The sequence below is a fragment of the Eptatretus burgeri genome, chromosome 14 (genome assembly GCF_056783735.1).
Source record: "Eptatretus burgeri isolate ZD-2024b chromosome 14, Ebu_testis_v1, whole genome shotgun sequence".
Lineage (NCBI taxonomy): Eukaryota > Metazoa > Chordata > Myxini > Myxiniformes > Myxinidae > Eptatretus > Eptatretus burgeri.
The window spans coordinates 27,042,649-27,069,012 of NC_140974.1; the positions used below are offsets into that span (position 1 = coordinate 27,042,649).

General features: G+C 42.4%; 1 protein-coding gene across 6 annotated transcripts in view; it reads left to right on the top strand.

Annotated features, from left to right (window-relative positions):
• The window catches only part of LOC147012848 (LIM and senescent cell antigen-like-containing domain protein 1), a 98,358-nt gene extending 78,131 nt beyond the window's left edge, over positions 1 to 20,227 (top strand). For all 6 annotated transcript variants that reach the window (XM_085854125.1, XM_085854126.1, XM_085854127.1 and 3 more), the window contains exons 7-10: positions 9,781 to 9,873; positions 10,316 to 10,364; positions 14,853 to 14,928; positions 18,933 to 20,227. In XM_085854125.1, coding sequence (XP_085710251.1) covers positions 9,781 to 9,873; positions 10,316 to 10,364; positions 14,853 to 14,928; positions 18,933 to 19,047 — 333 coding nt within the window. In that variant the 3' untranslated portion in view covers positions 19,048 to 20,227. The remainder of the gene's footprint in view (positions 1 to 9,780; positions 9,874 to 10,315; positions 10,365 to 14,852; positions 14,929 to 18,932) is intronic.
• The last annotated feature ends 6,137 nt before the right edge of the window (positions 20,228 to 26,364 follow it).

The following is a 26,364-nucleotide window of genomic DNA, read 5'->3' on the forward strand; positions in this document are numbered from 1 at the left end:
AAAGAATCAAGCAAAAGCAAATAGAAGGCACCAAGAAACAAATAAAAAAATATCTAAATGGGGCACTCCCACACACAGACACACCAGTCAAGCAATGGCGTAGGTACGGAACACCCAGAAAATCCCCCAGAGGCCAGGTTTATCTGTCCAGTGAGCAGGCACAGATCTCTCGTGAGCAGAAGGCAGGAAAATGTCCACTGGCCCTTGGCACTAAACGCTCGGCACTGACCAAATCTCCTCAGATGCACTCCTCCGCATCCAACGCTGACCTCCCTTCTGCACCAAAAATAGCAAACGTGAGGCGATGGAACCAGGGGACAGGCTGAAGCGGGGTGCATGACCATGCGATGGACATCAAGCTAAGTCAGCGTGGATGCAGAGCCAAGAGAGGGAGCCATGCGAGAGAGAAGGGCAGACCAGTACAGGCTTGCCTCCTTTATCACCCCCCCTGATCACGTGACCTTCTCGAACCTTCTTTTTAGTTTGTCACCGTGATCTTCATGGGCCCTATACTACATTCTCCAACGTCGTTCTCCCAGCCTGATACTCTCAGTATCAAATCTCCCCTCCTCCTCCTCTCCTTGTGCATTTTTCTTGTGTTATATCCTGTGCTGACTACAGCCTCAATTTCCATCATGTCCTGCTACAACACCGCAGAAGCCCCGTCCTCATTTCCCAAACCCAGGGATGGCTCCAAGGGGTTGTTACAAACAAGGAATCTTACCCATAATCCCTCCGCTAATTATCACGACCCCCATCCCCTGTATGGCGGGGGGGGGGGGAACAAAAATACATCTTCGCACTACAAGTTCCCTGAATTAAAGTGACGTCATTGTTGTTCCTAACCGCATCACATGGCCCATGCGAAGCTATGCATTCTTATCTCGACTAACATCATTTGACCTACCCCCACAAGCATAACAATATAATGGGATGGGAGGTAAGAATTTTTGTTGAAATCGCGGAGAAAGCTGGTGCTGAAGGTTCAGGAGGAGGGTTTGTGAACCAAATGCTTAGCTGACAGTCAGTATTGGAAAATAATATTTGTGAAAAGGAATAGATTGTGGTGATGAAGAACATGTGGGGTAGTCCTTAGCAGTGGTGTATTAGTGCATGGGCATGCAGGGCCCCTGCCCACGGGCCCCAACCTCAATGTGGGCCCCGGGCAGAGGCGATGTGAGGGCCATGCAACCCATGCAATTGCTTGGGCCCCCCAGATAACATGGGGCCCCACATGACCATTCGTAGCTCACAATCTTTCTCGAGGCACCCCCCCCACCCCCTGATGTTTAACTCGACAGGACTATTCCAAAATTAGGGTGTGAGGTTAGCAGAGAAAGCAAGTGAAATAATAACTATGTTTAATGTAATCAAATGCAACAATCACAATAAAATTTGTATAATTGCTCATGTTAATACACATCGATATTGTTTAGGAAATCCACACGACAATTTATTTTACGATCACAAAACACCCCTCATGAGTAAATGGACGAACCCATGTGCACTGCCGAACATTGCGTTTTTTAAAAAATCAGAGCATCTGTCCCAAGGATGAAACAAAACTACCCCAGCGGTGATGAAAAGCAGAAAATAGCTCAACAACAGCGAAGAAGGGTTTAAAAATCACCCGGAATTCACTTTTTCATCACACAAACTGCAGAACCAGAAAAGGATACGAGGCTTAACACATGTGGGGTGTGTTCCATTCCCAATCAGCTTTCTAAGCCAACCATTCCTTATCAACGGTTTGGTTGGACTGCTTCTTTGAGTGCTTAAGCCACTTGGTGAGCTTTCTATAAGAAACTTTTAGGTCTTCCATGAGCCTCATCTGTGCATACAAAAAATAAAAATAAAAATAAAAACTTGGTAACTCAACACACCCCTGCAAGTGCTTGTGTGTGTTCCATTACCAATCAGCTTGAAGAGCTTAGTCATGTCATGAAGGTGTTGGAGAGGAGGATAAGGAAGAGTGTGGAGATGGAGATCAGAGAAGAGAAGCAGGGTTTAGAAAGGGTTGGGGGATGACGGATGGGGATGTTCACGCTGAGACAGCTGGTGGAGAAGAGGTTGGAGGTGCAAGCTGAAATGGCATTGGGATTTGTGGACCTGGAGAAGGCCTACAACACTGTCCCCAGAGAGATGGTGATGGCGACACTGAGATGGATGGGACAGTGTGACCACTCCTTGGCTTTTTTCACAAGATCTTGGCTATTCATTGTTCACCTTGGTGTCTTGGTTTTCTATAGGTTTTCTATTATCGTTGCTTTTCCAAAACCTTGTGAATTCTTGGCTTTTTTCATTGGCTCATCTTGGCATTTATGAAAATGAGGAGTGGTTACACTGGGATGGGAGTGCCGGAAGCAGAAGTTAGGTTGGTGGAAGGGATGTACAAGGGAACAGAGGAAAGAGTCTTCATTGGTTCTAGGATTCTGGAGGAGTTCAGTGTGGACATCGGTTCGATGCAGGGAAGCGCTCTCAGCCCACTCATGTTTATCATGGTGATGGAGCTGTTAAGCAGGAGGGTGAACATGATGGGTAATATGGGGGGAGGATCTTGTATGCAGATGATTTGGCTGTTGTTGTGGAGAGTAGGTGGGAGATGCAGGAAGTACTGGGGGAGTGGAAGGAGGCATTTGGGAAGCATGGGCTGAAGAAGAGTATGGAGAAGACTGAGGTGATGTGGGTCAGGCAGCAAAGAAAATAAATTAATATCAGATTAGAAGGGAAGGAGGTCAGACAGGGAAATAGGTTTGAGTATCTGAGGGGGAACAGTGACCGGGGATGTTAAGTCTGAGGCAAAGGTGTAGAGGAGGATTCGTGTGGGTGCGAATGCACGGAGGATTGTGAAGGGAGTAATGGCAGACAGAAATATATGAAGGAAATTGAAAGGCAAGGTTCTGATCTCATGTGTAACGACTTTTATGGTCTGGAGACGGTGGTACTGACAGAGAGACAACAACAGAGGTTGCAGGTTTGTGAGGACAACTGGGTCAGGAGGATTGCGGGAGAGAAGAAAGTGGATATATGGAGGATGGATGAACTGAGGGAGGAGATTGGTATGTAGATGAGCTTGACGGGGAGATTGGTGAAATTCTGGCTGAGATGGGCTGGACATTTGATGCGGATGGGCAAGACAGAATGGCAAAGAGAGCAGATAAGTTGAGGGGGTAAGGTAGGATAAAAAGAGGTAGATTTTGGTTGAGATGAGGGATTGTGTGAGGAGGAAGATCAATAACGTAGGGGTGGTTAGAGAGTGGAGAGAGTTGGCTGATGACAGAAGGAACTGGTAGAGTATCATGGTCAAGGCAGGGCAGAAGCTTGGTGCCAATGGATCTCAACCCTTATAAAGGGAAGAGGAGGAGGAGGAGAAGAAGTTGCATTCTTGTTTTTGGGCCTAAATATTTTTTGTGCCCAGGGCCCCAAAAATCTCAATCTGCCTCTACTCCTCTGGAAAGTGAAGCATTTATCAATGTTTTAAAATGCTTTATAAAATAGGAGGAAGAAGTGTTTATATTTAATAAAGATTCAGTATAAAATATGACCATTTTTACAGCCATTTTCCCCTGCTGTGCAGGGGTTTGGCTTTTTTTGAGGCAATGTTTTATGGCCGGATGCCCTTCCTGACGCCAACCCTGGTCGCCTCTTACGACACACAGGGATATGGTACACCTATTCTAACCGGGGCATACACCGGGACCAGTACACTGGCACTCATTTCGCCGACCTCGGAAGGATGACAGGCTGAGTCAACCCCCTGGTGTTAATTCAGCAGCCAACAGGGCTTGAACTCAGGACCCTGGGATCCCAAGCCACCATCCTAACCACTAAGCCAACACCAGGCTTAATAAAGATTCAGTATGGAGGAAGATATTGAGAAAATGGAGAAGAAAAAAAAGAATGTAGTCCCAGACGTACACAGGGAGAAAGAAGTTCAGGAAGAAATAAATTATTGTGGAGTGGAAAAAAAATTTTTTGTTTGTTTTTATTTTTTGAAGTGACGAGGAGAAGTGGGATAATGTTGGAAGTAGAAGTAAAACATTTGGAAAGAATGACTCAAAATGAGGAACATAGAGACAAAAGCAACAGAATTTGCACAGCTGCAATCTGAGGAGCGGGTAAATTAAGCCTTGAACAACACAAAAACGAATTAAACAAATACACCACAATAACGATTTAATAAATAAAAAATTTTGTTTGTTTTTATTTCTTGAAGTGACGAGAAGAAGTGGGATAACGTTGGAAGTAGAAGTAAAACATTTGGAAAGAATGACTCAAAATGAGGAACATAGAGACAAAAGCAACAGAATTTGCACAGCTGCAATCTGAGGAGCGGGTAAATTAAGCCTTGAACAACACAAAAACGAATTAAGCAAATACAGCACAATAAGGATTTAACAGAAAATTGGATGGAAACGCAAACAGCAATACAGGGAAGAAGATATACCAGAAGAAAAACACGATGGATCCGGTTCAGAAATGTTTGCTTTAATGAGGTGGAAGTGCCAGCTGCAGATTTGACCCACACGTGCAAAAATCTCCAAACCGAAATATTTTGCCAGACTTTGGACTTTCAGAGGTCAAATAAGATCTTGTTATTAGTTTGCTAGCTCCCTTCATGTGCAGCTTTTTTGGCTGCTGGTTGCATCATTGGTTAAACCGCTGTCACACCTTGACGTTTTAGCCAGCGTCTGGCAACGTATCTAAATGTATGTAAAACGCTGGCGTACGCTGAACTATTGATCTTTTTTTCCAGTTTTGGACGTATTCATAACGAGTTGGACGTATGCATAACGTATTAGTAAAGTACACAGAACGTTTCGATAACATATAGATAACTTATACCAACGAATGCTTAGCGTGTTGTCGGCGTTCACAACCTATGCCCAACGATAGTCTAACTTATGCATAGCGCGGCAGCGTATCGCCGACGATCACGTGGCGTAGCCTATTAAAAGGCTGCGGCTCGACGATTCAAATCATAACTGCACCAGACATTGAAGTGTCAAGCCGCTGTCACACCTTGACGTTTTAGCCAGCGTATGCCGATGTATGAAAAATGTGCCGAATACACTGGCACACGTCGAATACGTTATGGGTAAGTTTTGTATACGTTAAGAGCACGCTGAAGCACGCCGGCATACGTCGTAGTACGCCGAGTACGTCGACAAATTTTAAGCATGCTGAAAATTTTTAGACGTATGCCAGCGTATGACGCACACGTTCCGCATACGCTGGCCATAAGTTGTAGGCACGTCGATACACGTTACTTGTAAGTTACTCATAAGTCGAAACACGTCGAGGTAATGTTTAGCGTACCCGAAACTTATTTCTAACCTATGAGTAACGTGCTTTGAACCGATGAGTAACGTGCTTTGAACCTATGTGTAACGTACCTCCAACGCATATTGACATATGTAGATGTATTTGACGTCTTCTCGACGACCACATAACTTACTGAACGTGTTTCTAACTTACAGCTACCGTATAATGGCGTATTGGCAGCGTTTAGGGGAATTTGTGTATAAAAATGGGGTTCACACAGGAGGAACCCATCAGTGTTCCAGACTCCATGATTTTTTTTTTGTTTTGTTTTTTTTCTTCGGCATGACGGTGATGTTGACACTTCGATTTCCAGTGCAGTTATGATTTAAATCGTTGAGCGGCAGCCTATTATTTATATTTTATTATAACCACACTAGAAATCAAAGTGTCAACATCACCATCATGCCGAAGAAAAAAAACTGAAAAAAAAACCATGGAGTCTGGAACACTGACGCTAAATATTACCTCGACGTGTTTCGACTTATGAGTAGCTTACAAGTAACGTGTCGACGTGTATCAACGATTGCGTAACGTGCCTACAACACGTTACTCATAGGTTAGAAATAAGTTTCGGGTATGCTAAACATTACCTCGACGTGTTTCGACTTATGAGTAACTTACAAGTAACGTGTGTCGACGTGTGTCAACGATCGCGTAACGTGCCTACAACTTATGGCCAGCGTATGTGGAACGTGTGAGTCATACGCTGGCATACGTCAAAAAATTTTGAGCATGTTAAAATTTGTTGACGAGCTCGGCGTACTACGACGTATGCCAGCATACTACGATATATGCCAGCATGCTCTTAACGTATACAAAACTTACCCATAACGTATTCGACGTGTGCCAGCGTATTAGACAAATTTTTCATACGTCGGCATACGCTGGCTAAATCGTCAAGGTGTGACAGCGGCTTTAGGGGTGTGGCTATGCCGCTGATGCAGTGCCCCAATTACCAGCACACTGGTACTCATTTCACCAACCTCAGAAGGATAACAGGCTGAGTTAACCCCTGGTGTTAATTCAGCAGCCAACAGGGCTCAAACTCAGGACGCTAGGATCCCAAACCACCACCCTAACTGCAATGCCAATGCCAGGCTTGTTTGCTAGTTGAAATTTACATAATGCAAGCTATGCTTGAGAGCTGCTCAGTTTCTTGGCGAGAGTGAATGAAAAGGATGAGATCAATGGTGATCCCCCAGGGATCCATTTTAGAGATTACACATTGCAGGTCAGATGGAAGAGCAGATGAAATACAGTCGACTCCTTCCTGTTCAGATACTCACCAGCGAAGATTAATTCTGAGAAGCTTAAAAACAGGTTTACTTAAATTTTGTATGATTCATCGTTTTATAAGACGATTCGTAATTGGTTGCGTTGAATCCTTGCACACACTACGTTATGGTCACTTGTCCAAAAATGATCTCCTACCTCCACCTCCTTCACCATATTAGGATCATTATTTAAAATGAGGTCTAACACTGCACTCCCCTTGGTTGGTTTATCTACAAACTGAGTTATAAAGTACAGTAATCTTGGACTAGATCTAGGAAATCCTCATGTACTTTACCCTTTCCCTGTTCCTGGACCCAATCTATCCTTGGCAAGTTTAAATCCCCAAAAATCAATGCCCTTCCCTTACCACATGCCTTTGAGAATTATTCATGAATCCTTCTTTCCTCCTCTTCTCTCACACCATAGCCCAAGTAAATCATCCTCAGAATATGTTACTATTCTTACAGTCTCTCACCTCAATCCACACACAAACCTCTAAATTAATTCATTCATTAATATCATCCCTTTCTCGCGATACATTATCTTTTACCCAGATTGCTTATACACCACCGGTCAAAAGTTTTGGAACACCCCCATTTTTCCAGTTTTTCCTGAAATTTAAGCAGTTTAATGTTTCAATGTACTCTGAAATTAAAGCATAGAAGAAATAAACAATTGCCGATGAAAAATAAATCATGGAATCGTTTTGTTGAACAAAATTTAATCTAAATTTTTGACTCATCAAGGTAGCCACCTTTTGCAGATATAACAGCCGAACATACTCGTGGCATTCTTTCCACAATGGAAATCAAATATTGTTTGGAAAATTCTTCCCAACACTGTTGCAGAAGTTTCCACAAATGTGTTTCACTTGTAGGTTGCTTTGCTTTCACCCTTCTGTCCAGTTCATCCCAAATCAGCTCGATGGGGTTTAAGTATGGAGACTGTGCTGGCCATTCCATGATTTGAAGCCTACCGTCTTGTTCTTTTCTTCGAAGGTAGTTCTGACATAGCCTGGAGGCATGTTTTGGGTCGTTATCTTGCTGTAGGATGAACCCCTGACCAGCTAGGCATAGAGCAGAGGGTATTGCATAGCGCTGCAAAATGCTGTTTTAGACCTTTTGGTTCAGGGTGCCAGTCACTCTGTACAAGTTGCCGACTCAGGATCCAGCAAAAGACCCCCCCCAGCTCATCACGCTTCCTCCTACATATTTGACAGTTGGTGTCACACACTGAGGAACCATCCTTTTGCCTACTTGACAGCGTACAAAAACCTTGCGTGATGAACCGAAGATTTCAAATTTTGATTCATCGGTCCATAAGACCTTTTTCCAGTTTTCAGTAGTCTACTGGCAGTGCTTCATGGCCCAGGCAAGCCTCTTTTTCTTATTTTGCCATCTTAGCAATGGCTTTCTTTCTGCCACTCGACCTGTCAAACCTGCAGCTCGAAGTCTTCTCCTCCCCGTTGAAACTGAGACTTCCTTACTTCGACCAGTGTTCAGCTCTGCTTGAAGCTGCTGTACTGTGAGCCACCTATCATGCAAGCTGTTGACTCTCAGAAACTTGTCTTCTGATTGTGTTGTGGCTCTGGGTCTGCCAGACCTCTTCATGTCAGAGTTTCCTCCAGTTTCCATGTGCCTTTTGATGGCGTCGGAAACTGTACTCACTGACACCTTGGCTTCTTTGTAATTTCTCGAAAGGAAAGACCTACACTTTTAAGGGTTACTAAACGACCCGTGAACCCATTGGGTTCCCATTGTGACAGCGGTTTAAAAAATCATTTCAAGAAAAAAAAAAAAGATATCTCCAGCAAACTATACCACTGAGGTTGTTTGCATTGATCAAATACTCCTGAAGAGTACTTGACTGAATTGGGAATTGATTTTTTAATAATTTTTTTCATTGCCAGATTTGAACGAAACTTGATATTGCGCGTCAATGTGAAAAAAAAACGGAGAAAAGAAAGTCGAAGATATTATTGTGCGTAATCTTCTCAACACAATTTTATTTATTAATGAACACAGAGGTATTGGATCAAAATGAGGATGTTTATTTTATGCTTAAAAATAAATTGTTCTTTGTCTATACTAAATGTTTGAGATTTTAAAATAAATAATTTCAAGAAAAAAAAAGATAGCTCCAGTGAACTATACCTCTGAGGTTGTTTGCATTGATCAAATTCTCCCAAAGAGTACTTGACTGAATCGGGAATTGATTTTTTAATAATTTTTTCTTTGCCCGATTTTAATGAAACTTGATATTGCACACCACAGGAGAATGGTCAGTAAGATGGCCTGAAAATTTTTGCGCTATCCTGTACCGTTTTGGCTGTATTTTGGGAACATACATACATACATACATACATACATTCACACACACATACAAGCAAGATGAGAGTTTTAGTAATATATCAATAATGGTCTGTCTGTCTTCCTTTGTTAATTGTCTTTTTCTCACCATTATGATAGCAATATCCCACAGTACTTCCTGCAGTGCAATATTGTCCAAATAATGCTTCAGAGGGTGGAGCAACTCGGTCTGTTCCAACACTGCTTTTATAGAGACAGAGGGTTTGTAACTAATCAACAAAAGTTGGGACACCTGTAGAAATTGTTTGCATCAACTTTCAAGGCTTAATTTACTTCCATTGCTGCAGAACAGCTGCAGTTGCTAACCCATTACTTGTTCCCTGAAAAGGGCCTTTTTTAACAACTCTGAGATTTACATTATTTTTCAATTTTTGGTAACCGAAACTTTTTTTTTAACCTCTGGCAGTTTACCGCTTAGCTTTGTACCATTTCAGGTTATTCACTGGACTTGAACTGCTTAAATTTCAGTAAAAATTGAAAAATGGGGGTGTTCTAAAACTTTTGACTGGTAGTGTACACCTCCTCCTATTTTCTCTTTCCTTTTACACAATAGTCTTTCATTTCATACTTGAATTGTTTTCACATCTTGTAATCTTTCATTAAGCAGCTAAGTGTAAATTAATTAACATGTAAATGAAACAATGAAAATTATACGCTTTTCCACAATTATACTTGAATGATTGTTCTTGTTTTTATTAATATTGAGCCAACTCTGACTGGCTAATTCCATACATTCTTAGCCTTGCCAAAGTTTTTTTTTTGAGCCAAATTGATTGATGACTGCATTTTCTCACCCTGACTCATTCCACAGCATTTTGTTTGTGCAAAGTGTGAGAAGCCCTTCTTGGGACATCGACACTACGAACGCAAGGGCCTAGCGTACTGCGAGAATCACTATAACCAGGCAAGAGTGTACAAAGGGGATGCCGAGGAGCATTTTTTTAAATGGTGTATGTCACCTGTGCATGTCCATGATGGTGTTTCACTAAAGCCTGAGTGGTGATGGAATTGAGTTTTATTGTCACTATCTAAGGACTGAGGGAATGGTACACTGTACCACCGGGGACACGATACCACTGGATAGGTTACAATTTTTTTTCATCAACCATCACTCATCATGCCTGTTTGTTCCCTTGAACCATCATGCTTATTGATTGCATCTTTTCCTGATTATTGTTGTAATTATTCTTTGGCATGTTTATCCTTGATGCATAACATCACAGACCAATCAATATTATTTAAATATAGAAGCTGGCACACATTGTACATGTTGTAGTTTTTTTTCCATTGCCATTGTTTATTGTGGATCAACCTCTGTTTCATGTCTTCATCTTTGTTCCTCTCAGCTTTTTGGAGATGTTTGCTATCTCTGCAACAAGGTTATTGAAGGAGATGGTAAGTAAACGTGGTTGTAATAAACATCATAACATTCACAATCTCATTGCTTTGTGCCGTTCCAAATCGTTGATCGATATAACGGATGTTAACATGCGTGTGCTGTGACATCATAATTGATATTATCGTGTGTGTGTTTGCCATGACATTATAATGGTTATTATTGTGTGTGTGCCATGATGTTATAACGGATGTTATCATGTGTGCCGTGACGTTACAGCCACTGATCTCTATACTAACTGGATAGGAGGTGAAGTTCATTTTTTGAAGCCATTTGTCTGCCATCTTTGCTCTCCCATGAGTTCCCACACACTGGATCGGAAAACGGTTAACACGCATGCCTCACGCAAGACATTCACCCTACACACACACACACACACACACACACACACACACACACACACACACACACACACACACACACACACACACACACACACACACACACACACACACACACACACACACACACACACACACACAATAATTGGAGCAATGGGAAAGATAAAGAAGAACCTAAGGGAGATTTTATAAACCATCCCCGGGAATATTACCACAAACAAACTACAAATTGAAGCTGTCCGGGGCTCAGTGACGATTCTGAAAAGTGCCCTCGGAATGAAACTCTGAGAACAAAACTTCACAACTTGGTCCATGAATCACGATCCTTCACTGAAATGAAGGTGGATACTTTTAGCCATGGGAGGACTCCATCACACCTTCTGAAACCTGCATCTGGAGGTGACAGTCAAAAACACACACACACACACACACACACACACACACACACACACACACACACACACACACACACACACACACACACACACACACACACACACACACATTAAAACACTGTACCAAATCACTCACACAAATCACTGTACACACGCCAACAAATTACTCTTCCACAATGGTTATCTGTAAATGATATGTGTATGTTGATTTATGTGTTCTTCACTTAATGATTTGAAAAGGTAATCATTGTAACAGTAAAGACACAAATAGACATATGGATTGGGTATAGCTGTCAACAAGATGGTGATAAAAAAGACAGAGTGAGAAAGAAAGAAAAAGAGAAAGAAGCAGACAGCAATCAAGACACAAAGTCATCTTCCATTAATGGCTCTGAGTAAACAATCAAATTGTGATTTTGAAAAGAATCACAACTGCTGTCAAAAGGAATGTTTTTTTTGTATCGATCCATCCATTGAGACTATACTCTGTGCAGAGCATTGGTGCTGACGAAGCAGTCTCCTTGGCTATTTGGACAGGTCACCACAATCCTGGACAGGCCACCACGCCGACACTGGATACCACAAACTGGTACCCATTTTGCCGACCTCAGAAGGATGACAGGCAGAGTCAACCCCACCTGGTATTGATTCAACAGCCGAGTGGAATTTGAACTCAGGATACTAGGATCCCAAGCCCACCACCCTAACCATTAAGTCAACACCAGGCATACACACAGCTTGAGGGTCTTGAATAAGAACATTTTCTCAGTGGATTGTATTTTTGTGTGTTATTTGCAAAATAGTAATATGTTGAATATTTGAAAGAAAATTAACTGTTAGCATGTACGATACAGGTGACAGGTGACCTCAACCATCATAATGCAATGCCATCATTTCATTATCATGAACATAGCTTAAGACGGGTCAAACAGAAATACCAAGTACTCACAAACAATGCATTATTTTTGGGGTTTTTTTCGCCTGTAGCTTCAGCCATTTAGGGAAAGGACAAGAAAGAATTAGTAACTGTCATCACGATATACACAACCGGCCAAAAGTTTTAGAACACCCCCATTTTTCTGTTTTTACTGAAATTTAAGCAGTTCAAGTCCAGTGAATACCCTGAAATGGTACAAAGCTAAGCGGTAAACTACCAGAGGTTAAAAAAAAGCTTAGGTTACCAAAAACTGAAAAATAACGTCATTTCAGAGTTGTTAAAAAAGGCCCTTTTCAGAGAACAAGTCATGGGTTAGCAACTGCAGCTGTTCTGCACCAATGGAAGTAAATTAAGCCTTGAAAGTTGATGCAAACAATCCCTTCAGGTGTCCCAACTTTTGTTGATTAGTTACAAACCCTCTGTCTGTATAAAAGCAGTGTTGGAACAGACTGTGTTTCCACACCCTCTGAAGCATTATTTGGACAATATTGTACTGCAGGAAGTCGTATATTGCCATCATAATAGCGAGAAAAAGACAATTAACAAAGGAAGACAGACAGACTATGATAACCCTCAAAAGTGTAGGTCTTTCTGTTGGAGAAATTGCAAAGAAACCAAGGTGTCAGTGAGTACAGTTTCCTACACCATCAAAAGGCACTTGGAAACTGTAGAAAACTCTGACAGGAAAAGGTGTGGCAGTCCCAAAGCCACAACACAATCAGAAGACAAGTTTCTGAGAATCAACAGCTTGCGTGATCGGCGGCTCACAGGACAGCAGCTTCAAGCACAGCTCAACACTGGTCGAAAAATTCTCAGTTTCAACTGTGAAGAGAAGACTTCGAGCTGCAGGTTTGACAGGTCGAGTGGCAGTAAGAAAGCCATTGCTCTTTTGGCAAAATAAGAAAAAGAGGCTTGCCTGGCCCATGAAGCACCACCAGTGGACGACTGAAAACTGGAAGAAGGTCTTATGGACCGATGAATCAAAATTTGAAATCTTCGGTTCATTATGCAGGGTTTTTGTACGCCGTCGAGTAGATGAAAGGATGGTTCCTCAGTGTGTGACACCAACTGTCAAACATGGAGGAGGAAGCATGATGATCTGGGGCTCTTTTGCTGGATCCAGAGTTGGCGACTTGCACAGAGTGACTGGCACCCTGAACCAAAAGGGCTACCACAGCATTTTTCAGTGCCATGCAATACCCTCTGGTCTACGCCTAGTTGGTCAGGGGTTCATCCTACAGCAAGATAACGACCCAAAACATACCTCCAGGGTATGTCAGAACTATCGTAGAAGAAAAGAACAAGACGGTTGGCTTCAAATCATGGAATAGCCAGCACAGACTCCAAACTTAAACCTCATCGAGCTAGTTTGGGATGAACTGGACAGAAGGGTGAAAGAAAGCAAAGCAACCCACAAGTGCAACATATTTGTGGGAACTTCTGCAACAGTGTTGGGAAGAACTTTCCGAACAATATTTGATTTCTATTGTGGAAAGAATGCCACGAGTATGTTCGGCTGTTATATCTGAAAAAAGTGGCTACTTTAATGAGTCAAAAATTTAGATTAAATTTTGTTCAACAAAACGATTCCATGATTTTTTTTTTATCTCCAATTGTTTATTTCTTCTATGCTTTAATTACAGATTACATTGAAACATTAAACTGCTTAAATTTCAGTAAAACTGGAAAAAATGGGGGTGTTCTGAAACCTTTGACCGGTAGTGCACTCAAATGTATACAACATGCAAAGCCAACCCCAAAACGAATGAATGTGATTGTTGGTAACAAAAGTGAATGCCACTTACCGATGAAATGTGATTCCTCTTCTCCAATGATAACGACCGTTGTGGATTTTACAACCGTAAGCACACAATGGCATTTCATAAATACTATAGCAATGCTTTTTCCAACCCAGGAATAGACTAAAATCAAGTAGGAAGGTGGAATTTTCATATGAAATATGCACCTTGAAGCAAGTATTTGTATTGATGCAAACGGGATTTTCTGTGTTGTGGGAGAAGGAATATGGTGGATGCAGCACTTCCGGTGGCTTCAGGACCGCTCAACGAATTAACGTTAGTATAGAGATCAGTGGTTACAATGGGTGTTAACACACACGCCGTGACGTTATAATGGATGCTAACACACACTCCATGACAGAACGGATGCTAACACACGCCGTGATGTTGTCACGGATGCTAACACACACTCCGTGACATTATAACGGATGTTAACACATACCGTGACGTTATAATGGATGCTAACACACACTCCATGACAGAACGGATGTTAACACACGCCGTGATGTTATCACGGATGCTAACACACACTCCGTGACAGAACAAATGTTAACACATGCCGTGTTATCACGGATGCCAACACACATGCTGTGACGTCATAACGGATGTTAACACACATGCCGTGACGTCATAACGGATGTTAACACACACTGTGACAGAACGAATGTTAACACACACGCCGTGACCTTATAACGGATGCTAACACACACGCCGTGACCTTATCACGGATGCTAACACACACGCCGTGACGTTATAACGGATGCTAACACACACTCCGTGACATAACGAATGTTAACACATGCCGTGATGTTATCACGGATGCTAACACACATGCCGTAATGTTATCACGGATGTTAACATACACGCCGTGACGTTATGGTGTGTCGGGTGGTTATGGTGTACCAGGCGGTGATGGTGTGCCGGTTGGTGATGGTGTGTCATGTGATGGTGGTGCGCTGGATGATGTGGCTTGTTTTTATGGCTCATGTTTTTTGGTTTGTTCCTTCCCGTGCAGTGGTGTCTGCTCTGAACAAGGCCTGGTGTGTCGGCTGCTTTTCTTGTTCGACCTGCAACTCAAAGCTCACCTTGAAGTGAGTACACAAACTTCAATAAATCGCTCCAAATCCTTCACACATTCATCACGTGTTAAACATAAAACTTAACATTTTTGCTTTTCATGTTGCTAACATTTCCTAGTTACCCTCCGTACACAAAGCGAAAAGCTTGGTTTAGCAACTGGTTCACTTTCTGTCTGTCTGTCTACAAACGTTAGTTTATGATCGAGGAACAACTTCATTTCAATTGAATGTTATATTTTGAACACAAATTGGAAGATGAATGGGGAAAAACGAACCTGTGGTTTCACAGTATTTCGGCTCTGAATTTGTCCCAATCACACATGCACAGGGGGGAGAGAGATAATTTTTGCTCTGTCTGTCTGTCTGTGTCTCTGGCAATCAAACAAAATTGAAAATCATTCCAAACATGCAAATTAACGTTTTTAGCAATGTTATTACGGACATTAGTGAAGGCATGAATAACTAATGCAACGTGTTAAATATGGTGGCGTGAAAGATGGCGGAAAACATCCAAAAATGTTTTTTTTTCTTACAACCTTTAAAATCTTTATTTTATTCAGATTTAATTATGTACTTGTACACTGCACCACAAATCGCCCTTTTTGGCACTTTCAAAACCCTTTTGTTGAGCAGTACTTGGACAAAATATGATGGCATTTTACGTCATCTCGACCAATCAAATTTTCCCCTCACAAACCCCGCCCATGTCCTTGTTTCTCAAGACTGCGTGGAGTAAGGTGTTCTATGAACTGTCGAGTTACCTCCGCCACCAAAGGTGGACAGAGGTTATGTTTTCACCCCTGTTTGTCTGTCTGTGAGCAGGATATCTCAAAAAGTTATGGATGGATTTGGGCAAAACTTGGTGGACAGGTTGGGTGTGTGACAAGGACAAATTGATTTGATTGTGGTGAAGATCTGGATACAGATCTGGTTAACATAATTTTTTAAAAAGTGATTCTTTACCGTTGAGAGATATAATAGGGTCAAAAACGATGTATAGTACGATAGAGCAAAACGTTGTGGACGGATTCAGAAGAAACTTAGTGGTTGAGTTTGGTAGGTGACATGAACAAGCCGATTAGATTTTGGTTAAGATCCGGATGCAGATCTGGCATATCAGTGGGATACAAATCGAAAACTGCTTAACCTGGTTTACTCTGCTTCTGTTGATTATTTACATTTTTCTCCAAGTGCCAGTGAGCTAACGAAGGTGTACATTAACCACTTCATGGTTAAAGTTTCATCGTGTAGATAATTCATTTCATGTCAAAGTGATGGCTATAGTTTAGGAACTCACCCGAATCTTTTAGAAGATAACTTGTATGCTAGTACGTAACTCAATGGCCGATTGTAAATAATGCCTGCAAACCTACTCCCTTTAATCTACTTACTCAGCAACCCCTTCTCCAATTCCCCTCTAACCCCTTCACACATTTCCCTCAATGTCTTCATCCACTTCCACTTATTCTTCGTATCCCACTACCTTCGTCATACCTTCACATACTTCCACTCAATCCATTCACCCACTTTGCTCAATCTCTTCATCCACTCCCACTTGTATCCCTTCTCTCACTACCTAAGCCTGGTTTTGGTTTAACGGTTAAGGTGGCTGGCTTGAGGTCTTAGGGTTTTGAGTTCAAGCCCCTTTATAACCATTGAATTAACGCCAGGTGGATTGACTCAGCCTGTCAATCTTCTGAGGTCGGCAAAATGAGTATCAACTTCCTGGAAACAGGGCACCCCCAGAATATGATGCAGCCAGCAGCCACAGGCTGCATAGAAATAAATATGTAAATCACACTACCTTTTCTACCCCTTCACCTGCTTCCCTTAATTCTTTCACTCACTCTCCTCTCTCCCTTGATTGACACCCCCCTCTGCACTTTTCCCTTTACCCATTCATTTACTCCCACGTACCTCTTCACCGTTCTCCTCCGTTATTCACTTCCGCGTCTATATATTGACTGTATCTACTCCTCAGCTTGCCTATTCACCCATTCCCCCAAATAATCTTGGTCATCTTTGAGTCTACTTTAAATTTTGCTTTCAGGCAGATAATATAGTACAGTAGTGTTGTTACGAATTTGGAAGCTTACTGCACACAACAGCCAGGTCCTAAAGATCAGTTATATCGGTAAGTATGTGTTTCTAGGCAGGGTCCCGGCCTATGCTTAATGGGTGATTAAGTGTACGTGCGCTGCGCAGTTATTTTATAGATAGGATTTTTACATCCCCAACAACAACGCCCATCTTCGCTTTTACAACAACAACACTCTGCTTGTGGCATTCTTCGCACTCTCTCCGGCATGTGTGCGTGGGCGGAATTCCATATCCCAGGCGGTGTGGATTTCGCACCAAATATGGTCACGAAGCGTTTCGTTCTGGCTTGGCGCCAAATAAGGGTATGCGTCATTTTCTGCCCAATGGGCGACGAATGGACCAAAAGCCAGGGCGGTCCTTTGCAAGAAGGCGGAGCCACAACACGCCGTGCACCCAATGAGAGCAGGCCACGGGGGAGCGGACCATGCCCCGAAGGATGGAAGAAAGAATTAATAATTGCGTCCCGTCTTCTCGAGCGCGTTTCTGTCTGGGTCTGCGGCTGACTGCATCGTGCGCATCCGAGGCGTCTCGTCTGGCGCATTACAACAAGCGGTCGACCATCTCATCACAGGAGATCACCTCGTCTCGCCTCCTCTGGATTTAGCTGCCCTGGTCCGTTCTTTGGTGACTGGTGCTCCGGGAAGGTGTGGACGTCGAGCCGCGCGAACGCGGCCAGATAGCCAGCACGTTCTCTTCCCTCAGCTCGTCTTCCCTCCGAGCTGGAGGGACAATAAAGACCTCGAGGTCCATCTCTTTCTGGGTATTTGTTTGTGCGTGTGTGTCTGTGGGCCCCGTCTGTTAAGTAGAACTGTTTAAGGAATTGCTTGTATATTTGATACCTTTCTTTATTTGTGATAACTCTGCTCTGTGTTCCCCTCCCCAATTATTGTTGTAAATAAATTCCCCTCTTGTTGAATGTACCAGCTCGTTCTTTGTCATTTCTATCATTGGTTTGCCGCGCTGCGAACGGGAATTAGGAGGCCTCATTGTTGCCGTAATCGTGCAATCGGCCGGCAGGGTTCTGGTACTCTCCGCTCGGGGTATGACTCGGATCCGGCTCGGTAACGGCCTGGATCGCGCAGATCCTGCCGAGGGTGAATTTCCCCGGTAGTTTGGACGACGTGGGTATTTACGTATATTGAAATTGGCAATTGACCCTATCCCACGTGGTCGACCTATTGGCGATCTTCGGTCCGATAAGGGACCTGTGACCTTTCAGATTTATCTGAAAGGTACGACCTAAATTCCGGGTGTGTTCAGTGGAGCCGACCCTACTGCTCCCCCTAGCAGTCGTGCTCGCCACCGATACCCGGCTCCACAACAGTATAACAATTCCTACACTTTAACGTTAAAACCCTGTCCGGTGTCTCAAACGAGGCGGGTAGAACTAACTAACTAACAAATTAATGTTTAAACACAATTTGGGCGTAACAGTCACAACTCCGTAAAACCCACGCTACACACCCGGTGACACCCTGATGAGCACAAGCTGCAGTTTTAAGTTAGTTATTCCCCGTGCACGAAGCGATAAGCAGGGTTAAGCAATTAGTTCACTCTATCCATCTGTCTGACAGACATCAGTCGATGATCGATGAACTACTTAATTTCATTTGAATGTTATATTTTGAACACGAATCACAACATGAACCTGCACTTTGGCTCTGAATTTGGCAAATTGTATGGAACCTCATACCAACACTTTTTTCCAATAATTTTTCAAATACACTGTCATGTTCAACTTGGTGGGATTTTATTTAAGGGGAAAATTAAAGGAACTTTCTGGGTCGCAGAAACGATTGTACTGTTGTGTTCAAGATAAAGGTGAACCCTTCACCCTTCCACCCCGATGTTGGTCGGAAGCGTTGCGCCGTTCAACCAAGTCAACACTACGTTTGTCCCTCATACCCTGTCCTTAGGAACAAGTTTGTGGAGTTTGATATGAAACCCGTGTGTAAGCGATGCTACGAGCATTTTCCCATCGAGTTGAAGAAACGGCTCAAGAAGCTCTCGGAAGATCCAACACGCAAGTGAAGACATTTGTTGACTGGGCTGCAAGCTACACATGATATATATGGAAACATTTTGTTTTTAACCTCCATTCAGCTAGCTTGTCTAAGAAAACAGTTTAACATTGTATGCTAATGAATCATTATAAAAGAAAAATTCCTTTACATGTTAGATTTCATTTCTTTAATAATATTATATCTTTAATGTGGGAAAAGTACTGTGTTTATGGACATGGTAAATTTACCTCTACAGTTTAATCACATCGTTACAGGTGCAGTAGGACACCCTGTCATTTCCTATGAAAGGAAGTATTTTGGGCTGTATCATGTGACATTTTCTTTTAATATCATGTACTCACTATATTACCAAAAGTATTTTACATAAAAATAATATTCAGGGTATTAATTCCAACTGTCTATTATATTTCTAGCATCGTGTCACTGCCATTTTGTACCATTTCATAGATTCCTTACAAGGGTGTCACTGACACTTTGGCATTGCTTGTAGCTATAGGGCAAATGTTGCACCATCCCTACTTCAGAGAAAATATAGGTTCACTGGGGGTCGTGCTCTGACTGACCATCAGGTGGCTCTTCAAGATATCCTCGAGTGTGAGGGTACATTGTAATGCTGGTAGGCATGAGGGCCCTTACCGGAGAGTGTAACCTCAATGCTCGGAGTGCATGGATGTCCAAAATGTTACATTTTATCTACCGTAATGAATGAAGTGCCGATTTTAAGTATGGGGGGGAAAAAATGAAATAAACACACGGAAGCTGGGAGGGTTCGAGTCCGTTTCCCCATTGGTAAGTGCTTGTGTATGTGGTATGTTCTTGCGTGGTCATTACTTGCGTCATGCATGGTTCAAAGCAATGAACTCATTCTAATTAACAATTGCGTGATTTTAAAGCATTTTGCATTCACTGGTATTCTGATACGATGGGACTTGAATTTGGTTTTTTTTTTAAACTCAGGAGGCACTTTGATTTGGACTTTGGATTGTGCATGGATTCCAAGAAGGATAAGGAGATTGAATTTCACATTCGGCACAATAACACAAATGTGATTCTGACATTTTGTTGAACTGAGTATGCATACCACTAACAACTGTTATCACTTCGTTTTCAGTATTTTGCTCCAAATATAGCTTTGTGGCCCTTTGTAATACCTCTTGTTACTTACAAAATATAAGATTTTTCAAGTATATTGGTGAGTCGATTCTGTTATGCTGTCTCTCTCTGTCTGTTGGGTCACCGAAATATTGGGTTGCCGAAATAGGTGACCCTTATTGTCAGTAATTCTGTCTGTTTGTTTGGATGTTTGTTCGTTTGTCATCAGCATAATTGATACTAAACTTGGGCGGATTTTGACCAAACTCGGGTGACCTCGTGCTTTAGAAATTGTGATGGATGCTTGGGACGCTTTGGTTCCCTAGCAACAACCGAAAAACCTTCAAAATCAGTACCGTTCACGCGAAATAAATTCCGAAAGCCATTATCCCACGTTAGGGTTATGAAATTTGGCACGAATGATCTACAGGTGATGCTCTATCAAATATATTCCGGTTTTTGTGATATATGGAATACTTTACCCACAGCGCCCCCTACAATTATGGTATGCGCGAAAATTGGCGAATATTGAAGGCCCCCTAGCGACCAGGTGAGTGCATCGATACAAATGAAACTTTGCAGGTTCATGGAACTCAATGAGTACTTCAACTTTGTCTGTCTGTTTGTCTGTCTGTTTGTCGCCTACAGGTCACAATTTTCAACAGATCTTCACGAAACTTCACCACATGGTATAGTTTGGCAGAAGGAAGAAGTCTATTGTTTTTGAGGTCAAAAGGTCAACAGGTCCAAGGTTAACAAATAAGGTGGTGTTTCTAAAATCCTCAATGTTCATCCAATTAACTTGAAATTTGAAGAGGATTTATATTTCATTTCACTGAATTCAAACAGCCAATTAGTTTTAAGGTCAACATCGACCAAAAGATCAGCATAGGCCCAAGGTCAACAACTAAGGCGGTATTTCTAAAATCCTCAATTTTCATCTGATTGACTTGAAATTTGAAGAGGATTTATATTTCAGGTCACTCAATTCAACCACCAATTATTTTTGAGGCCCACATAGGCCAAAAGGTCAACATAAGGCAAATTTCTAAAATTGTCAATTTTCATCCGATTGACTTGAAATTTGAAGAGGATATATATATTTATATATATATATATATATATATATATATATATATATATATATATATATATATATATATATATATATATATATATATATATATATATATATATTTCAGGTCAATGAATTCAACCATTCAATTATTTTCGAAGTCAACATCGACAAAAAGGTCAATGTCGGCCAAAGGTCAACAGCTAAGGTAGTATTTCTAAAATCCTTAATGTTCATCCAATCGACTTGAAATTTGAAGAGGATTTATATTTCATGTCACTGAATTCAAGCAGCCAATTATTTTAAAGGTCAACATCGACCAAAAGGTCAACATAGGCCCAAGGTCAACAACTAAGGCGGTATTTCCAAAAATCCTCAATTTTCATCTGATTGGTTTGAAATTTGAAGAGGATTTATATTTCAGGTCAATGAATTCAACCAGCCAATTATTTTTGAGATCAACATGGACCAAAAGGTCAACATAGGACAAAGGTCAACAACTATGGTGGTATTTGTAAAATCCCAATTTTCACCCAATTGACTTGAAATTTGAAGAGGATTATCAGATCAGGTCACTGAATTCAACCACCAATTATTTTGTAGGTCCGCATCGGCCAAAAGGTCAACCTAGGCCAAAATTCTAAAATTGTCAATTTTCTTCCGATTCACTTGAAATTTGAAGAGGAGTTGCATATTTGGTCATTTGATTCAATCACCAATTATTTTTGAGGTCAAATTTGTTTTATGGATTTTACAAGTTTCGTGCTCCGCACGACGTCTTCTTCTTGGTTATTTGTTAGTCAGTATTTATTCATTTTTAAATATTTTTGTTTTTCGAAGTTGCTTTTACAATCACCTCCATGTCAGGGTTTAATGGGCTGATTATTTCATGGTTGCAAAGCTGTCACTCATTGCTTGATTATTTTTAAAATCTTCACTGCCAAGGACAGCTCGAGCAGGTCGCTTGAGATACTTATGCTTTGTCTCTTACTCAGAGTAATAGGTTATTGAAGCAAAACAGGATTTGTTTAAAACCAAATTGATTTCGGAAGTGAGCTCCGTGACTGTAAAATATATTCAAACACTTTATTAAACCCTATCAAATCCGAAACCAGGTGTTTTGAACTCGATGGTCCTGCAGCTTACCTGAGCCTACAGCCATTCAAAATCAGAGCACATCAGGCAACTTTGTCTTTGCCAACTGCACATTGACTGTGTGTGTGCGTGTGTGTGTGCGTGCGTGTGTGTGTGTGGTGTGTGTGTGCAGGATGGTTTGATGTACCTCCACTCTTGTCTTGAAAGGATTTTATTCAAATCCCATTTTCGATACTTTACGTACAGCTGGAAATGCTTTAAATACAAACAAAAAAAACCCCCTCTCTGACTTCATGAAAAATGGCTCAAACAAAATGGAGAATTGCCACCAGAAGTTAGTGGAAATTTTCACCAACGTTGACAGACAAAGATGGATGGACTACACGACATGCATCACCTCACCAGAATTTTCTACTAGTCTGGAAAGAATTGTCTTTCAATTCTAATTGGGTATTTGGTGTTCAATGTCTTTGCAAATCAAGATAGCTTTGGTGCTGAATTGCAAATTAGGGTGCTTGGTTGATTAAGTGGTATTTTCAAAGTAACAGAAAATGTTAACGGTATAAAGAGAAGTCATTTTTGATGAGAGGAACAAAAAATTAAAATGAATATTAAAACGAAAATGTGCACCATGGCGTCCTGCCATCGGTTTGAAATGATAGATGTTTACACCAACACGGCCTGCTCATCGGTTTGAAATGATTGATGTTTACACCAACATGGCCTGCTCATCGGTTTGAAATCGTCGATGTTTACACCAACACGGCCTCCTCATCGGTTTGAAATGATAGATGTTTACACCAACACGGCCTGCTCATCGGTTTGAAATGATAGATGTTTACACCAACACGGCCTCCTCATCGGTTTGAAATGATAGATGTTTACACCAACATGGCCTCCTCATCGGTTTGAAATGATAGATGTTTACACGAACATGGCCTGCTCATCGGTTTGAAATCGTCGATGTTTACACCAACACGGCCTCCTCATCGGTTTGAAATGATAGATGTTTACACCAACATGGCCTGCTCATCGGTTTGAAATCGTCGATGTTTACACCAACACGGCCTGCTCATCGGTTTGAAATGATAGATGTATGAACCATGACAGGCCAGCTCGTCCATATTATAAAAGGAGCTGTATCTGTCTGTTTTTCGTGTTATAACTTGAGAACGGATTAACCCTTTAATGCATGGAATGGTTCCTGGGGACCGGAGCATCTCAATTTTGCTACAAGATTCCATGGATCTAACGTTTTGGAAGTGATAATCTATTTACTCTTCTATTTATATATTCACTCTCATATACGATGATATGATGTAAAACTTTCTAGAACAATGCACAGAGCCAATAATATCATAAAAATAGGACTGGGCATCCTGAACCCCACCTGGATCAGGAGCAACAGTCACTCAAACCTCCCGCACACCCTCTTAGACCCTGATTGTTTTTTTAATGCCGTGAACAAACTTTGGTACATCACAGGTGATGAAAGTTGTGGTCAAGTTTCATTGAAATTGTGTATGTAGTTTGGGAGAAGAGAGCAAATACTTTTTTTAGGGGGGGGTCAACCCCCCTCCCCCCCACCGTAGACTTCTTTAATAAGTGCATATTTTGATGCAGCCAATTTACCTTAGTTCAGAATTAGTAATGAAGGTTGTGGCCAAATTCCATCAAAATCGTGTTTGGCTCAAGCGATAATGACTGAAATTATCCCCGCATAGAGAGCAGGATCTCCCAAAAGACTCAAGAGGACCCAAAAGACCCCGAGGACCGAAAAGACAGAGGACTAAAAGACCCAAAGGACCCAAAATACCCTGAGGCTACAAAGGACCCAAAAGTTCCCAGGGACCAAAAAGACCCAGAGGACCCAAAAGTTTTAGAAGACCCCTAAGGACCTTGACCCTTCAGACACTTTAAGGCCGCTTGAAGGCAGCGTGAGGGGAAGGCAGCATGAGGGGAAGGCATCATGAGGGGAGGGAAGGGGAAGGCATCTTGTGGGGAGGGCAGGGGAAGGCAATGTGAGGGCAGGGCAGGGGAAGGCAGTGTGAGGGGAGGGCAGGGGAAGGCAGCATGAGGGGATGGCAGGGAAGACAGCATGAGGGGAGGGCAAGGGAAGACAGCATGTGGGGAAGGTAGGATTAGGAGAGGGGAGGGGAAGGCAACATGTGGGGAGGGAAGGGAAGGCAACATGAGGGGCAGGCAGCATGATGGGAGGGTAGGGGAAGGCATCATGATGGGAGGGCAGGGGAAGGCATCATGAGGGGAGGAGGAGAGGGGTGGAGGAATGAGGAGGTAGGGAGACCGAGGAGGGGTGGGGGAGTGAGGAAGGAGGGGGAGCGAGTTGGGGTGGTAAAGGGAAGGCAGCGTGAAAGGAGGGTAAATATGTGAGGGTAAGGGAAGGCAACATGAGGGGAGGGCAAGGGAAGGCAGTGTAAGGGGTGGGCAAGGGAAGGCAGCATGAGGGGAGGGTCCATCCGGACATAACCACCACCCGGATACATGTGGAAATCAGCACCATTTGGAAACGTGCAGAAATAACCACCATCCAGATTCATTCGGACAGAGGAAGTGGGGGGGGGGGGTTGGGAGAGAGAGATGGAGTGGGGGAAGAGAGAGGGAGTAGGAGAGTGGAGAGATATGGATGGGGAGGATTCTGACTAAGTGGCTAAAGCACTTCATCGAAACGATTGATAAGGAACGGTTCGATTGGCAAGTGATAGCAATCTCTGAATCGTCATATTAAAAACACTTTCACGGAGATGCCCGAAATATCAAATATGTTTGAATTGGACAAATGAACACTTATTTAGAAGTTGGAACTGCTGCTAAGTTCGATTCTGGAGCTTAGATTTTGTAATTCGGCTGAGTTGAAAAAATTCTCGAGGTTATGCCATGTGCAGAAATTACATAAAGCCCCAAACACTGGCGTCTCTGGGCGTTTATAAGCATTGCAATGTAGCCAGCGATTCGTAGCTCTGATGAACACGCATTCGATGATATTAGTGAGGAAAGTGAAAAACAACAACTTTATCATTAAGAAATCTTTGTGGCCTGTTTCAAGTCAAGGCATGCTTGAGCAGGCCAAAGAACACGCGGCTTCAGTGCCCAGCGAGGTTACCCAGAATTTGCCTGAAGACCCCAGAATGTGAGGTGGCTGAGGATTCCCCTGATAAAGGATATAATTAAATAAGGCTGTTAATTTTCTTCAAAAGGGGTGTTTTAATTAACCCAAACACCCAATTTTCACTCATGTGCACTTCCTTGGAGTTCCCTTAGTGTACATACAAAGTTTCAGGCTGCGAGGCTTCATGGTTTTGGAAGAGACACACACACATTAACATTTATTAGCATCGATAAATTTGCACAAAATTAATGTTTATATTGTTATGGTTTCCACCCGTTCGGTGTGCGGGCGACCGCTTTTAACTAATCGCGGCTGCACGCGCCCACCGGACGGGCAATCTAGTCGTAGCTTTCCAGATCAACGCCGAAATCCAGCTACGGGTGTGTTTTTAAAGCACACTACAACCTTATCAATACTGTACCCGCGCTACAGGGTCCGATCGCCGAATGGTCGATTTACTTAATTATTCGCGTGGGCAGACTACTGAGAGATTGTACCTCAACGGGACCTGCTTGGAAACAAGCCGCTTAAGCAGCTCGCTCTGTTTGTGATTTGCCGAGCGGTGTATTATCGTGAGGCCCCGTTGGACCCAATTATCTTATCGGCTATTAAAAGCCAGCTAATATTCCGTACGTAATTACAGCAGCTCAATGGAGGAAGGGGACACAACGAGCAGGTGAACATTCAAACAAGGACATTTATTTGTCACACATATGCACTCATGCAGTCAACGAAGCAATGCAGGTATTCCAAACACGAATGCAATGCAATGTATGGGGGGTAGGGACGAGATACGAGTAAACAAAGACCTACAGCCGTTTGTCTATTTCTTATTTACATGCACTTAACAGTTCTACTTGGCAGACATGGCGCCACAACTTTCATACAAAGAAAACCCCAGCAAAGGAAGGGGTAGAATAGGAACCGTAGGCCTT